The sequence below is a fragment of the Ischnura elegans genome, chromosome 5 (genome assembly GCF_921293095.1).
Source record: "Ischnura elegans chromosome 5, ioIscEleg1.1, whole genome shotgun sequence".
Taxonomy (NCBI): Eukaryota; Metazoa; Arthropoda; class Insecta; order Odonata; family Coenagrionidae; genus Ischnura; species Ischnura elegans.
Window position 1 is genome coordinate 74,769,274 of NC_060250.1, and position 13,518 is coordinate 74,782,791.

Sequence of the window (13,518 nt, forward strand, 5' to 3'; positions counted from 1 at the left end):
AAATAATAGGCCCGATTACCCGCATTATGATTAGATATGTCCTCAGGAATAGTATTACGAACAGTATTCCGTAACTGGCAGAAGGAGTCAAATGCTCTGAGACTTTAAAGTAATTTTTTTAAATCATTTACTCGTTATTCAGACGCATTAATTACATGCCATGTTAAATTCCAGGGCTAAAACTGGCGATTCAAATATTTAGTTCAAGACCCTTCGCTTATGGTGTGTGAACTTCGGAGGCTATATTTGCTGTCTGGTGTTGGCAGTGGTGGTGGAATACGTAACATATTGATATAGCATTGTATAATTAAGTAATGAACTCAGCTTTTAGTTCGGTGTAAGGTGGTGGTTGTTTTTTATTTATTTGCTTAGTAGAGAATGGTGTTGTTTCTTGTTTCTGCTTTGAAGGCAGTACCAGTACGTCCAGTTAAATTGTCGACCCTTTGTTCTCGAGAAATGGTCTCGATTTACACTAATTTTTACGAAATCTAATCGCTCCCAAAGACCACTTTTCACCTCTACATTCTTTATATTGGGAGTTGTGCAGTTATATATTTTATCGGGCTATTAATTATTTTCCATTCCAGGTATATCATCAAATAATATTTTAATACTCTTGGTGATTTAATAGCATTTTTATAAATATCGATTCTTCGATAACTTGATTTATATTCACGAATAGGTTATTCTTATACACATGTAATCCGATAAGCTTTCCGCAGACATTTCAGTTTTAAATTATTAAAAACTCTCAATGTTCACGTGCTGACATATTTTTATCTTTTTGCACTTGCAATCGAAAGCGCTGTAAAAATTCTTCTGCCTCCGATTATCCTATCGTTCAATATTTAAAAAAAATCTTTTCCGTGTCAGCATGAAGATCTGCCTTTTACATACGCGTGTGTGGTCCAGTCTTGAACAATCAGTTCTCCTTCACATTTTGACCTCAGAAAATTTCTATCAATTGAGGAAACATTTTTATCCGCTTCTTGTTCCTCAACATCGTATAACCTCAATTTATTTTCCTCGTGTGGTGTACTCGATGTTGTCTCTCTGCTTCTTAAAACCAAGGTTTAGTGTATATACGTAAAAACTTTCTCGTGAGTAGATGTCATGTTGCTTGCGTAATCTTCCTCGTATCGTTGGCATTGTTTAGTTTGAATTTATTTTTAATTTACTTTTTGTTTATTTTATTATTATTTTATTTTCAATTTCGAAATGTCTTTTCTATCCGTAATTATTGTTGTCGCTATAGAAGTAACATTTTCTTTACTTTAGTTTATTTTCTTTAGTACTGTTCATTTCTTCAAGTGTTTGAGCAATTTATGTAATGCATTTGAAGGGATTGGTGCAAAATAAGTGCAAGTCCTCATGTTATATCAGTCAAATATTTTATGTTGAATTTATTCATTGTAAATTTCATAAAAAGAGCTTAAAATAGATGAAAGTCTCATATTTTTCCCTCTCCTGAGCTCAAAATTTACTGTGAAATGCGGAGACAAATGAATTTGATGTAATAAATCTTCAGACCGTCATAATTGATGATTGAATGGGCTTGCACTGCTTATGCACAATCTCTTATCTCGTCTGTTCTATCTCTGTATTATTCAATGCGAATATATCTGTGTTGATTACTTTGTAAGTACATAATTGCTGTTTTTCGTGCCCTTCCAGATCGAGGCGGCTACTATGGTACGTGTAAGTCAAGAGAGACTGAGTATCGTTCGGAGGTTAAGGCTTTTTGCATGGTTTTGTTTTTGTTTGTAAATTTTTTTCGTTTGACTCTTCGCTCTTGCTCCACTAGCCGAATGCCGAGAGGCAAACGTTATGTGGTTTCTCACAGACGCAGTATCTGTGGCTGAAAAAAAATCACGAAAAGTGTGAAAGATGAGAATGGAAGAGAATGGGATGTGATGTGTGAATTTTGTGCACCCTTTGTTTGTATTAACGGCGGAGAAGAATGTATCGAATCTGAGGCGAGACTCTATGATTTGATAGAAAACAGTTTTCACCTCTACCAAATATCCTTGATTATAATATTGAAATATCCGTACTTCCCCATCTTTGATCAGTGTTTGCATTATTCCTGAAGTTATTCACCCTATCATGTACATGTAAATCGATTTGTTGGTACTTTATTTAATTACCAGAGGTCTTATTATTCAAAGTAGTGTTGTAGGATAAATTATCCGTATTATCATGCCGATATCTGTGACACTTTCAATATTATCGATAACGTTCTTTCTTAGGAAATGCTATTCGATGAAGAAATAACTCAACATTTGGCGCGGTATATAAAAAGGGAGTCGATATAGTGGCCGCAACAGGTGTGAGACAGTAAGCATTAACAGCATAATTGAAAATTGAAAGAGATTCCCCTGGAGAATTTGGAAATTAAGTAATTATATAAAGTACTGAGGAGTAAATGCTGTGACTTTGAAGAATTCGCTCGCAAGTTGTAGGAGTGTGAAATATCCTCGATACGATTCAATATTTTGGCAATTTGTTTTCCTTTGAATAATTTTAAATTTCCATTCACTTTCAGAAAATCTACGATATAGAAACTCTCTAATCAAGAATGGATGCAACATCAATCGCACAATTAAAGAAATTAATTGGCTGAAATGTTTTTTATTTTCGCCACCCTTGAATATTACAGTCTGGTTATACGTTAACACGTACGGGTATGTGTGTGAATGCTCGAACGATTTTGATGAACCGGAACGGAACATGTACGAATGCATGAACCAGATTAGAACAGGTTCTATCTTCTCTTTAAGCGTCCGCACAAATGAGGTGGTAACACGGTGTGTTTTCGTGTTCATTCACGCATTCATACATTTAGACATTAACTCGTATATGTCAATGTATAGTGTAACCAGGCGTTAAGAGACAGATAATACGGACTCCTTCGGAATCCGCACATGAGAAAAAAGAAATGCCTAAGGCTTGAAACCCGCTTGATAGTAACTTAATACGTATTCATAATGCGTTATTAATAACCATCCACAGTTCCTCCCGTTCGTATCTATTCCCAATTTTACCCTGGCGTATCAAAGTACGTAGACTTATTATATCCTTCCACGTCGGGAAAATTGGAACCGGATGGTCTACATTGTCGACCACTTACCAGAAATTAGTTTATTTTGGGTTCAACCTCTTAATATAAGGGTTGGGCTCGCTATTAATCCCTCACTCGAGTGACTGAAAATATTTTACTCCCTCCATTTTCCGTAGCTGGTATTAGTTTACCTCAATTATGTCGTTAGTAAAGCGCTCACTTTTTTTTCGTCGGAGTATGGGAGTCACCATGTTGGACAGATGTTCATGTCCACTGTCCTATGCTATCTTGTATGTAACGTACACGGCGGCCTTGTCACAAAGTACATGAAAGGATTATAAGCCAGTCGGCATCCTTTCCTGTTCAAATTTCTGGAGGTTTTTTAAGTAATAATTCTTCTTTCAAATGCTTCCATTTGTCTCTGGCCAGAATAATTTAAAAGTCCATCCAATGAGGAGCTTTTTTTCTCCAGAATTTTTTAGCCTCATTTCTTCTATGGTTTTCTTGAGAGCGAAGCTGCTAGAAAAGCAAATCTGCGGCGAAATTCACTTCAGCTAGCGTAGTCCCGCGTTGCTGTTATGCGTCATATTTCACAGAACCATCTCCGGGAAACGAAAGTATTTTCCCGGCCTTTTCCGATTTGCATTCCGATGTTAACGATTTCTTTGGCGCTGGGATTCAATGACGTGCGTTGCTGATGTCATTAATAACCGGAGTCGAGAAATAATTCCCACCCTTCTCTTGACTCTCACTCGAATCCTGAATTTGGTTATCAAGTCATTCTTTGTTACTTCGAAAGAAATGAAACAAAAATCTCGACTTCTCAACAAAAATCGAAATTTGAACCGAAAGATTATTAATCGAAAAAATCGACGGTTATTTAAAAAAGTACAGTTTGTAAAATTAAAAGTTTATCATGCATTCAAAAACTTTCAAAATACACATTTGAGACGTAGAAAAAAATTCCCAAAAAATTACTTAGTATGCATGCGTAAATTATTAGTGGTAAAAATTTACAAATGCTCCCACATTGAGTTTTAGGATCACTGCTTGGAACCGGTTTCACTAAAATTTTTTAGGAAGATCAAATGATTGCGATGTTTTCTCGATGATGGAGGGCGTGCCTTTTGATTTTACCTGCCTCAAAGCAAAATCTTTCACGCGAGACGGATGGCGTTATCATCGGCCGGTACGTGGGGACGCTGCTGAGATCAAACGAAATAGTCAGGATCGAAGTTGAAAAGTCGAGTTTGGATCGAAACTCGAAGAACATGGCTCGACATCAATTTATTCGATATTTGGCATTTAAAACTCGATTTTCGATTCGAATCGAAACCGATTTTTCTATCGCTAGCTGAGCAACCGTCCCGCGCCGTGATTGGAGAGAAATTAGAAAACTAGCGGTAATGAATGACGTTTTCTAAAGAGAATTTTTATGTCATAATATCAGTATGCAATTCGATTTTCTCGATCTTTGGCATTTAAAACTCAATTTTCAATTTGAATAGAGATCGATTTCTCCAACACTACCCCATGACCCTTCATCTTTTCTATCAATTGCGAATACCGTAGAATAACTGTTGCGATACCGCGTCCCACTTACAATTCAGTTTCATTCTCTTGTAAACCGTTTTGGATTCGTTCCCTAGCCTGGTCAATCCATCACTTGACTCATCTCTCCCGCGCGAAAAGTATTGTTCATATATTTCTTAATATTCAACGTGGAGATCTTAATGGATGGTCACCTCTTTGGAAGCAAGTAAAAGTCCTTATTTAAAAAAATGAAATCATCACTCGGGCGTCACGATCAGGAAGTATTCATCGGTGGACGCTCCTCGAATCGTCAAGAGACCTCCCACCGAACGGAAAGCAAGTCTTTCGCTTAGCATTTCCCGGCACGTCCCCATGGTTTAGAGCCCCCAACTCTGTAGTCTCGGCGAAAACAGTAAGGGGTGTTCATCTCCTGGAAAGGATTGAAATAACACGTCCTCGACTACATTGCCGGCTTCCTCGGACCGAGTGGCGACCTTCGACCTTGCCAGCCCTTCACCCTTCAGCGTCTCCCGTCATCGTGATCTGCCATGTGCTTTTCCTTCTCTCGATCGCGTCCTCCTCAACCCCTTCGTCCTCCCTGAGTCGGCGCTGTGATGCAAGCCGACCGTTCCGCATATCGTATTCGATTACGCCTATTGATCTTCGATTCTGTATCATTATTTTTGGTGCGCCGCGAATGTGTCATCTCCATTGCTTGAAATGTGTTTCATATTTCCTCCCCTGTAATGAGCTCTTCCACTATTTTTTTATTTAGTTGATTCTGATAGATTTTTCGCATCGTTCGTTGCTTTTTACTCTTTTGTGAGAGCGATTTCTTCCCTTGATGAGCGATTCTTCCTTAGCGTTTTTAGTAACTGAAACTCGTATTAACTAATTATTACGTCATCAGCTCAAAAAAATGGGTGGAAATGCTAACGTTTTGTATGTTAACCTAACGGGAGAATGGCTAAATGAGGAAGCTTTTTTGTAGTAACTTATCTTTCCATTCCATTTACCGAATTCGTTTGATTAATTACTATTTCAGGGCTGAGTGAACGGCCGCAATACCTCAAAAAATAAAAGGAAAAATTAATACTGGTTTTCACATCAATCGATTTATTCTTTCCACACGTTTCCACATTCCTGAATTTTTCGACTGTTCGTATACTCATACGTCTCCTTTTCAAAAAGCAACTATATTTTACCGTGAGCGTTCCCACCATTGACATTACGCCTGTTCAAAGTGGTCATCTTAAGAAAGTTATTAGTGGAAACTGGAGATGAACTTAGATCGTGGAAACCTATCATCACTGGTGCCAAATGCTAAACGCGGAAGAAGCCGGCACGTGCACGTTAGAAGGGATGATGCCCTTTTCATGTCCGCTTTCCTCTTATCTTCCGCTATTCGGTTGCACCGACTCTGTCAGTGCGTGGAAATAGCGGAATTACATCGTATCTTGTCCACTCTATCCCGAGTTCAACTTTTAAGCATGGGATGAAATTTTAATGCCTATGTTTCCCCGAGTAACCATTGGAATTAAGCTACATCATGTTTCCTCCCCGCGAATGTGACCCTTGGCCTCGTCTCCCATCTGCACAGGATCTCTCGCGTGTTATTCGTCTCGCTTGTCGTATGTTTGATCTCTATGCATTACGAACCGCGTTCGCTTTACTCCAACGGCATGAAAGGGAGAAACCCACTTGCGAACCCACGTATGCGGAGCAAGTGGACGAGACTACGGCTGTGCGACGATGTCTCCATGATTTTATAGCTCTACATGATACTTACTGAGGATGATTCAAAAAGGAATTTTTATATTTCGGGAAGAGGAAGAGGAACCGATTGAAGGATTTTTTTATCTCTTTAATATGGGGTCTTAAATTGAAACGATCACTTTTAATTCTGCAAAAATCAAATTAACATAAGTCATAAACACAAGTGTCCTAGATAAGGAGCGCGCTAAGCAAGAGGCAGTAACATGCGAAATGGAATTGAATAGGTACATATTTTGAAGTTGGGGGGGGGGGGGGAGGGCATTAATTACGTGAGGTAATTTTGGCGATTTTCGGACCCCATCTCCCATTTGGTGAAATATTGTGAGATTTAGCTCGACCCCCTCCCTCTAACCTCACGTGAGATTGTTCAAAATGCGTATTTTCAGTGTAAATACGTTAATCTGTGCTTCAGTGCGTTGGATTTATAAAAAAAAGAACAATTTGTTTAATTATTTTTATTTAAAATTAGTTAAGACTAGTGTTTAACATTACTAAGATAGTAGTCTAGAATCACATTTTACACTGCTTCTTGCGAAAAATTACGTGATACTAGCCAGGACCTCCCCTCTTCCCCACGTGAGTTTGGGTGAATATCGACTTGACCGTGTCTCCCACTAAACGCCTCATGTAATTAATGGATGCCCACTATGCACTCACGAAGAAAAAACGGGAGTGACTACATATACCGTCTCTTAAAAAATCTGGATTGTCCAATTGTCCGAACAACTGTGTTCACCATTACATGATTCGTTTTCTCCCGTTGCTACTGTTGCGTTGTCACTGCCTTTTATATCTCTAACATTTGAATAATAATTGATTCTGTAGAAAAAGAAATGTCTTTTTATTTTAATTTCTATCTCAATATGAAATTTGAACGACATCTGGTGGTGACACTAGCGAGCGACTGCAGACGGTATTTTGATTAAAAAGCTGCGGAAATAACTCTGACGTTACATTAATGTTACATAATTATGAGCTGCTACTAGTTAACTCTGGTATGACTACCAGTGTTCCACTTTTAGGAGTCAGCGCTTTTACAATACAGTGAACCTTAAATTGTATTTCTTTCTCAGTAAAATCTACAGGGTGCAAGAAAAATTGTGCCACGAAATTTCAACCCTAGATAGCTGATGCCAGTAGAAAATAAAATTTCCATTGATGTTTTGGTCAAAAATTCACAATTTTTAAACTGCAGAAACGTTGCGCCAAGCGCTCCCATTGGCCACGAGTTTGCCCTGTTTCCAGAGGCACTGATTAACTCGAATGCGCGGCCCTTGAGCTAGCGAGCTGCCTAGGATGCATCTCTTTCTCAGGCAGCCAAAGCCAAGGTGGTTAGAAGAGGCTTTTAAAAAACTAACTTAATATACGAACCTAGGGCAAAGAATTCGGTGTCATGCGTCGTTCAGCATCCGGCAACAGGGCAAACTCGCGGCCAATCGGAGCGCTTGGCGCAAAGTTTCTGTGGTTTAAAAATGGTGCGTTTACGGCCGAAACATCATTTGCAATTTTGTTCCCCACTGGCACCAGCTATCCTAAGTTAATATTTCGTGACTAAATTTTTCTTCACCCTTTTTTAACGAAACTTTATCGATCATAAGTTATTCAATTCCCTCTCTTTATGTCCTCACCTCATCCCAATGTCATGTCCATCGTGTCTCGTCTAGTGCGTTTGTCTGTGTGCGTCTCATCTCTTTCCCACTCACCCCTACTCCCGGTGGTGCAAGATAGTGACTGCGTGAGTGAATGTGCCCTTCATCATTTCCCCAACCAAAGCTCTTAGGGCTTTGAAATCTGTGGTTAGCGCTAGACGTAATGCTATATTCGTAGCCTTCATCGTAGCTTGGAAATGTTTAAAGGTAAAACAAATATAAGATAAGTTTGGGAAATGGGTGTGGCAGTAGAATTGGTGGGGAATCAGTTTATTGACTCTGCTTAGTATCTGAATCAAGACTCACGTTGTGTAACGAATTTTCTGAAGCCCTGAAGATACGTACAATAGAAAGCTAAAGGTTAACTTAAAAATATATTCTGAAAGAAAATCTGACCAAACATCCAATAAAAATTAATTATATAGATATCAAGTAGTCAGGAATTTTTTTTATGAACTGCCTTATCCCCACCACTATACTATGATCGAAGGTGTTTCTTCATCATTTGCTGTCATCTTGGGCATCGATCTTGGTATTTGATCTCTTTCAGTCTGTCTCCGACTGCAACTATACTACGACTGTTAGGAGGAGGGACTGTATCATATGTTCCGTTGAGAAAATTGGTAATGATAAAGAGTTTTATCTCGTATTTTCTAATAAAAAATTTGCTTTTGTGAAATAAGTTCATCAAGCACTTTTTTTTGGATGGTATGATCTTTAATTCTTCAATTGCAGTCAAAATTTTCGTCCCACGATTCATTAGTTTTTTCGAAGGAAAAAGTCACGCTTGAATTAAAGATATACGCATGGAGCGCTGAATTACTTCATTTTTTTATTTTTTATCGAAATAGCTTTCCCTTAAATTACGTTCGAAAATAATTCCAGGGCTGAATAGCTGTTTAGAAGTACTGCAATTTCGATCAGTTGTTCTATACATGATTCTTAGTCGTCGTTCGCGTCTCGGTCATTCTTCATAGTACTCAATAATAATCAGGAAAATCAGTTTGAAAACTTCGAAAAGCAATTATCATGATAATATAATCGGGGTTACGTGTTCCTGATCTCCATTTTACTCTGGAACCTGTATGTATCAGTATAATATTTTTAGTCACATTAAAAAGTATTGGTTTTACGAAACGGGAGCCCACCTTATAGGTGATCTACCGTCATCTTAGGGCCCATTTAGTATCATTGTTATCCAGTCATTCCCCGAATTATTTTGAACGACTTAGGTTCACGTTGTATGCTTGTTTGAATGGATGGTGGTATGATTGTGTGTATATTTGTACAAACTGTTTGTTTATTGTTTGTGGCATTGTTTTCTGCTTGCATTATCCAACGCATGCCTGTGTGTTTGCACGGTCAATTTAAGTTTTTGTTATTTGTACATAACTCTTTGCTCTCATAATTTCTCACTTAACTTCCCGCTTTCTTTTGGGAAATAAGTGTGGCCTTCTTTTGTGTTATTCCCTTCCGCATTGCTTTTTGTTTGTCTAGTGTGGTGTGGATTGTATTTTCATTGTACTATACCCTAACCCCAATGACCTCTTCCATAGCAATCCCATATTTAACACGTTCTAATCGCCATTTCTGGTCCTTCAAAAACTCATTCACTCCCACTTAAGTCATTTTTAATAAAAATTGAAATTATTTTATCAGCTAATCAGAAGATATTAATTCGCCGTGAAGTTCTTCACACCTGCGGGAAATTTATAATGCAAATCTCCAATACATTTTTCATAATTGCCGAAATATTCTATCTTAACTTGAACTTCAGTAATTTACTGACGACTATCTTTTAATTGTAGCGTTTGATTGCAATCTATGCAATTTTTTACCATGATGACGACTTTATAATACATAAGAGATCAGTTTTTGTGCAGGTGTAACTGCCACCATGAATTCGGCTAGTTGTAATAATAGCCATCCTACCTAGATGCGATTTCAGAAATTCTTTTTAAGCTTGAAAGTTCTAAATATATCCTTATATTGACAATGCATTTATATAGATTATTTATCATCTATAGAAAGCTATTGTTTTTTTCAGCCTGAGCATTCTTAAGCAGTGCCGTTAAGAATAACCATATTTTAATGTGTTTTTTCTTGCTTAATTTATTTGGGAAATTAATTTATTTTGTTTTTTCATCCTAAAATACATCGCATTGCACTATGTATTTACGCATTTTTTCTTCAAGCAATATTTTTATGGTCCATCACATTGGCATGTGCCGAAATTAATGGCGTTCGCATATTTTTTTCTGAGATGATGCCATGAATATATGAATTTTTTTAACCTCATCCACGTTTTTCACTTTTGCACTCATCACTGTCATGGCCCTCTTAATTCTTATGTGTTGTGTTCTTCCTTTCGTTCGTCCTGGACTCGCGAGCACGGAGTAAATAATAGCGTTTCCTCTGTGTCATAAGTTCAGGGCACGTGTTGCCATGTGATCTCAGAGAAGCGGAGACTTGATGTAACGCTTCTCTTCGATCATCCTGGCCACAGAATGTAAATATCAATTGTGAGAATCAGCCACCCAATTAACCTCACTTTGTGCCTCCATTGAATTTTTTGTTTTCCTCTGGTCGCATGACAGCCACTATCCGTGCACAAATGTTATTACGTTTATTATTGTGTTCTGAGCAAACATATAATGTGAGCGTGAATGTTTCGTGTTGGCGTGGCTCGATTTGCGACTTTGAACACGTGCGGGTATGTGATTCCTTTTTATGTATGGTTTCAATTACGGGGTTCCACATGAATGACATCGTGTAAATAATACTCTGATATCTAATACTCTCCCCTTGTTATTTCGTCTACTACCAGCAAAATCATTGTTTTGTTTCTGTCAATAATAAATAAAATCATATTTGCGATGAAAATTATAATCTGGGTGTATTAGGAACTCAAGTTCGGATTGCTTGGATGGGTATTACGATCCATTGCGTAAGTATATTCAAATTATTTTTTCCTGGGAGGCAATGCAGATAGCTGTGGGGTTATTTCCGTTTTTTGCCACATAATGAGACATGATCCGGAATGTGTTTTATCTTGGCTTCTCTGGTTTTTCTTGCATGGTTTGTATGCACAGTTTTGATGCCTAAGCACTGACCATGTCTCATGTTTTTCGGCTTGATTTAAATTCCCATTTCATTCATTGCTTTCGCCACACGTAACCCCCGCAATTGTGAATATTTGATTCAGAAGAAACAAGTTTAGTTTAGTAAATAAAAACTAGAGAACTTTGCTTCCTGTTATTTCGGTATTCATACGTACGCAGGGAGGGAATATTGATAATTTTCTAATATTTTCTGTTCTTGTGGAAACGCGTGATTTGAGCGATGCGAGCAGTGAACTCCTGTCAGAATTTCATGGCACCCCTTAAAAGATGTAATTATGATTCATCGTCTGTCTTAAAATGACACTCTTAAGGTATTTAGAATGTTCATATATTGTCGACAAAACACACATATAATTCGTTCTTGATACCTTGTTTTATGTAATTATGAAAATCTTTTAGCTTAGGTATTTTATAAAAAAACATATTTTGCGACATTTCGGATATTTATTTTCCATTCTCAAGGCAATGAAATAAATAGATGAGAGGTACAATAAATACAAAAGCTGGTCAAGAATTAAAAATTAAATTAACAATGCAAAAATATCCAATAAAATATCTTAACTAATAGATTTTAAATACAAAATATGACATTTTATGTGATATGCCTTACCTATTCCTGTATTACATTTTTTGCATACATAACCCATTAATTTTAATAATTTTTTTATAAATTAAAATAAATTCCCAATTGAATTGTAAAACCAATGAATTATTTGATCCGTTCCCAAGGTCAAGAGAGTTGTAAATTTAAAGTTATCAGTTAAGTATACGAATTTCCTGTGAAAAATGAGAACTAATGATATTTAATGCGCAAAAACTTTTTACGGCTTTGGCACTGCATCATTCATATAATTTTTCTTAACCCGATAAATATAACTGAAATTTAATTTTACCCTTGTCGTGAAATGATAATATATTCCAGGCTGATTTATGTATTTTCTTCCTAAAATATCTTCTTGTGAAAGGGAAATGGAATTGAAAAGGGGAAAAAACCACAATGTATTTTCTATGGAAGACAAAAATTTACAAACATGGTATTCTCACTATTAACGTGGCGCTTAAACAACGGCTATCCTTCCCTCTTTTAACAATAACAGCGTGTGGAGTTCACTGTTCGTAGAGCGAGTCGTGTGCTGTGGCTTTGTAACGTGTGAAGCGACCCTGGCAAACTTAACACACTCCCCCCATCCTATGGAGGCCGTCGCCTGAAGGTGAGGCCTAGGGTTTTGTCCTATTGTGCTCGAAAAAAGGTGTGGCTGATTACTCCAATAATAGCGTACGTGTGAACATCCCCCGAGCTTGCGTTTTCTTCTCCTTTTGGGTGTCAAAATGAATGATTACCACCCGCTTGAGAATGAAAACTAAATGGATGGACAACGAGAGGTGTGCATAGACGCTCATGCTCTTTGTCTTCACCTTCCGCGGAAAAGTCCCACCAGAACACTGCTTGCAGATGCTTGTTTGCGAAAGCCCTGTTCGATTGAGAGAAACCGGCGAACGCGGCCGGGAAGAGAACTCCATTTGACGGAGCGAATGGCATTTTCAGCCTTGTCGCGCTCCCCATCTCTTTTCTCTGAGAAACGGGAAGGAAACATATATTATGATGAATGTATGTATTATTCCTCCGTAGTCAATGAGATTTCAATCTATTGGAAATTACTAAATTTTTGGATCTATCTTTTTTCCTCATCGTAAATATGGGCTTTTGCGAATCGGATTCTTTTCTCTTAAATATCTACGTATGAATTTACTCTGAAAACGAATTTTTTAAGCATGTTTGGAAAAATTCAACATTTTTCTTATTAATGGTTGAGAAATAATTTCCAAGTACTGGGCAGAGTTGTATTTTCTAAGAACAACTGTATTTATAATTTGCTCATAAATTCATTCGTAGATTGGGGAAATGGATCCCAAGCATCCTAGAACTCTTCATCGATTTCACTTTCATCACATTAATCACATTTTTTCTCATACCCGCGGCGGCAGCAATAAAATTCCTACCTATGTCTTCTCTTTCCCGACAAATACCTTATTAAAGTCCTATTTTTTTATTTATTCTGTAATTTTCCTTGCCCAACCCAAACCATCCATCTTTCTCCCAGAATTTTGTCCATCCTCTCATCCTCCAAAGACCTATCTAATCCGGCTTAAAATTCTCGTTTGCGTCTGTGGACCCTAGTGATACAACGGAGAAAATATGTGATGCTATCACTAGTATGTTTCAAGTAAGTACGTACTTAGTTTTCAACGATCGGTGTTTTTTTGTTTGATTGATGGTACGATGCTGTGTTTTCATGGGATTGAACTAGTAATCTCTTCAGCTCTTTATATTCTATGAAAAACTTTTACCCGCTTAGTTTGAACAGTGTGGTTGTTT

The 13,518-nt window shown here is 37.5% G+C and overlaps 1 protein-coding gene across 2 annotated transcripts in view; it reads left to right on the forward strand.

Moving 5' to 3' along the window:
* Nucleotides 1-13,518, forward strand: part of LOC124159069 (integrin alpha-PS1) — a 324,679-nt gene that overhangs the window by 288,572 nt on the left and 22,589 nt on the right. The window contains exon 3 of one of the 2 annotated variants that reach the window (XM_046534584.1): nucleotides 1,675-1,692. The exons of the other annotated variant lie outside the window; for it this stretch is intronic. Coding sequence (XP_046390540.1) covers nucleotides 1,675-1,692 — 18 coding nt within the window. The remainder of the gene's footprint in view (nucleotides 1-1,674; nucleotides 1,693-13,518) is intronic. 2 annotated transcript variants of the gene reach the window in all.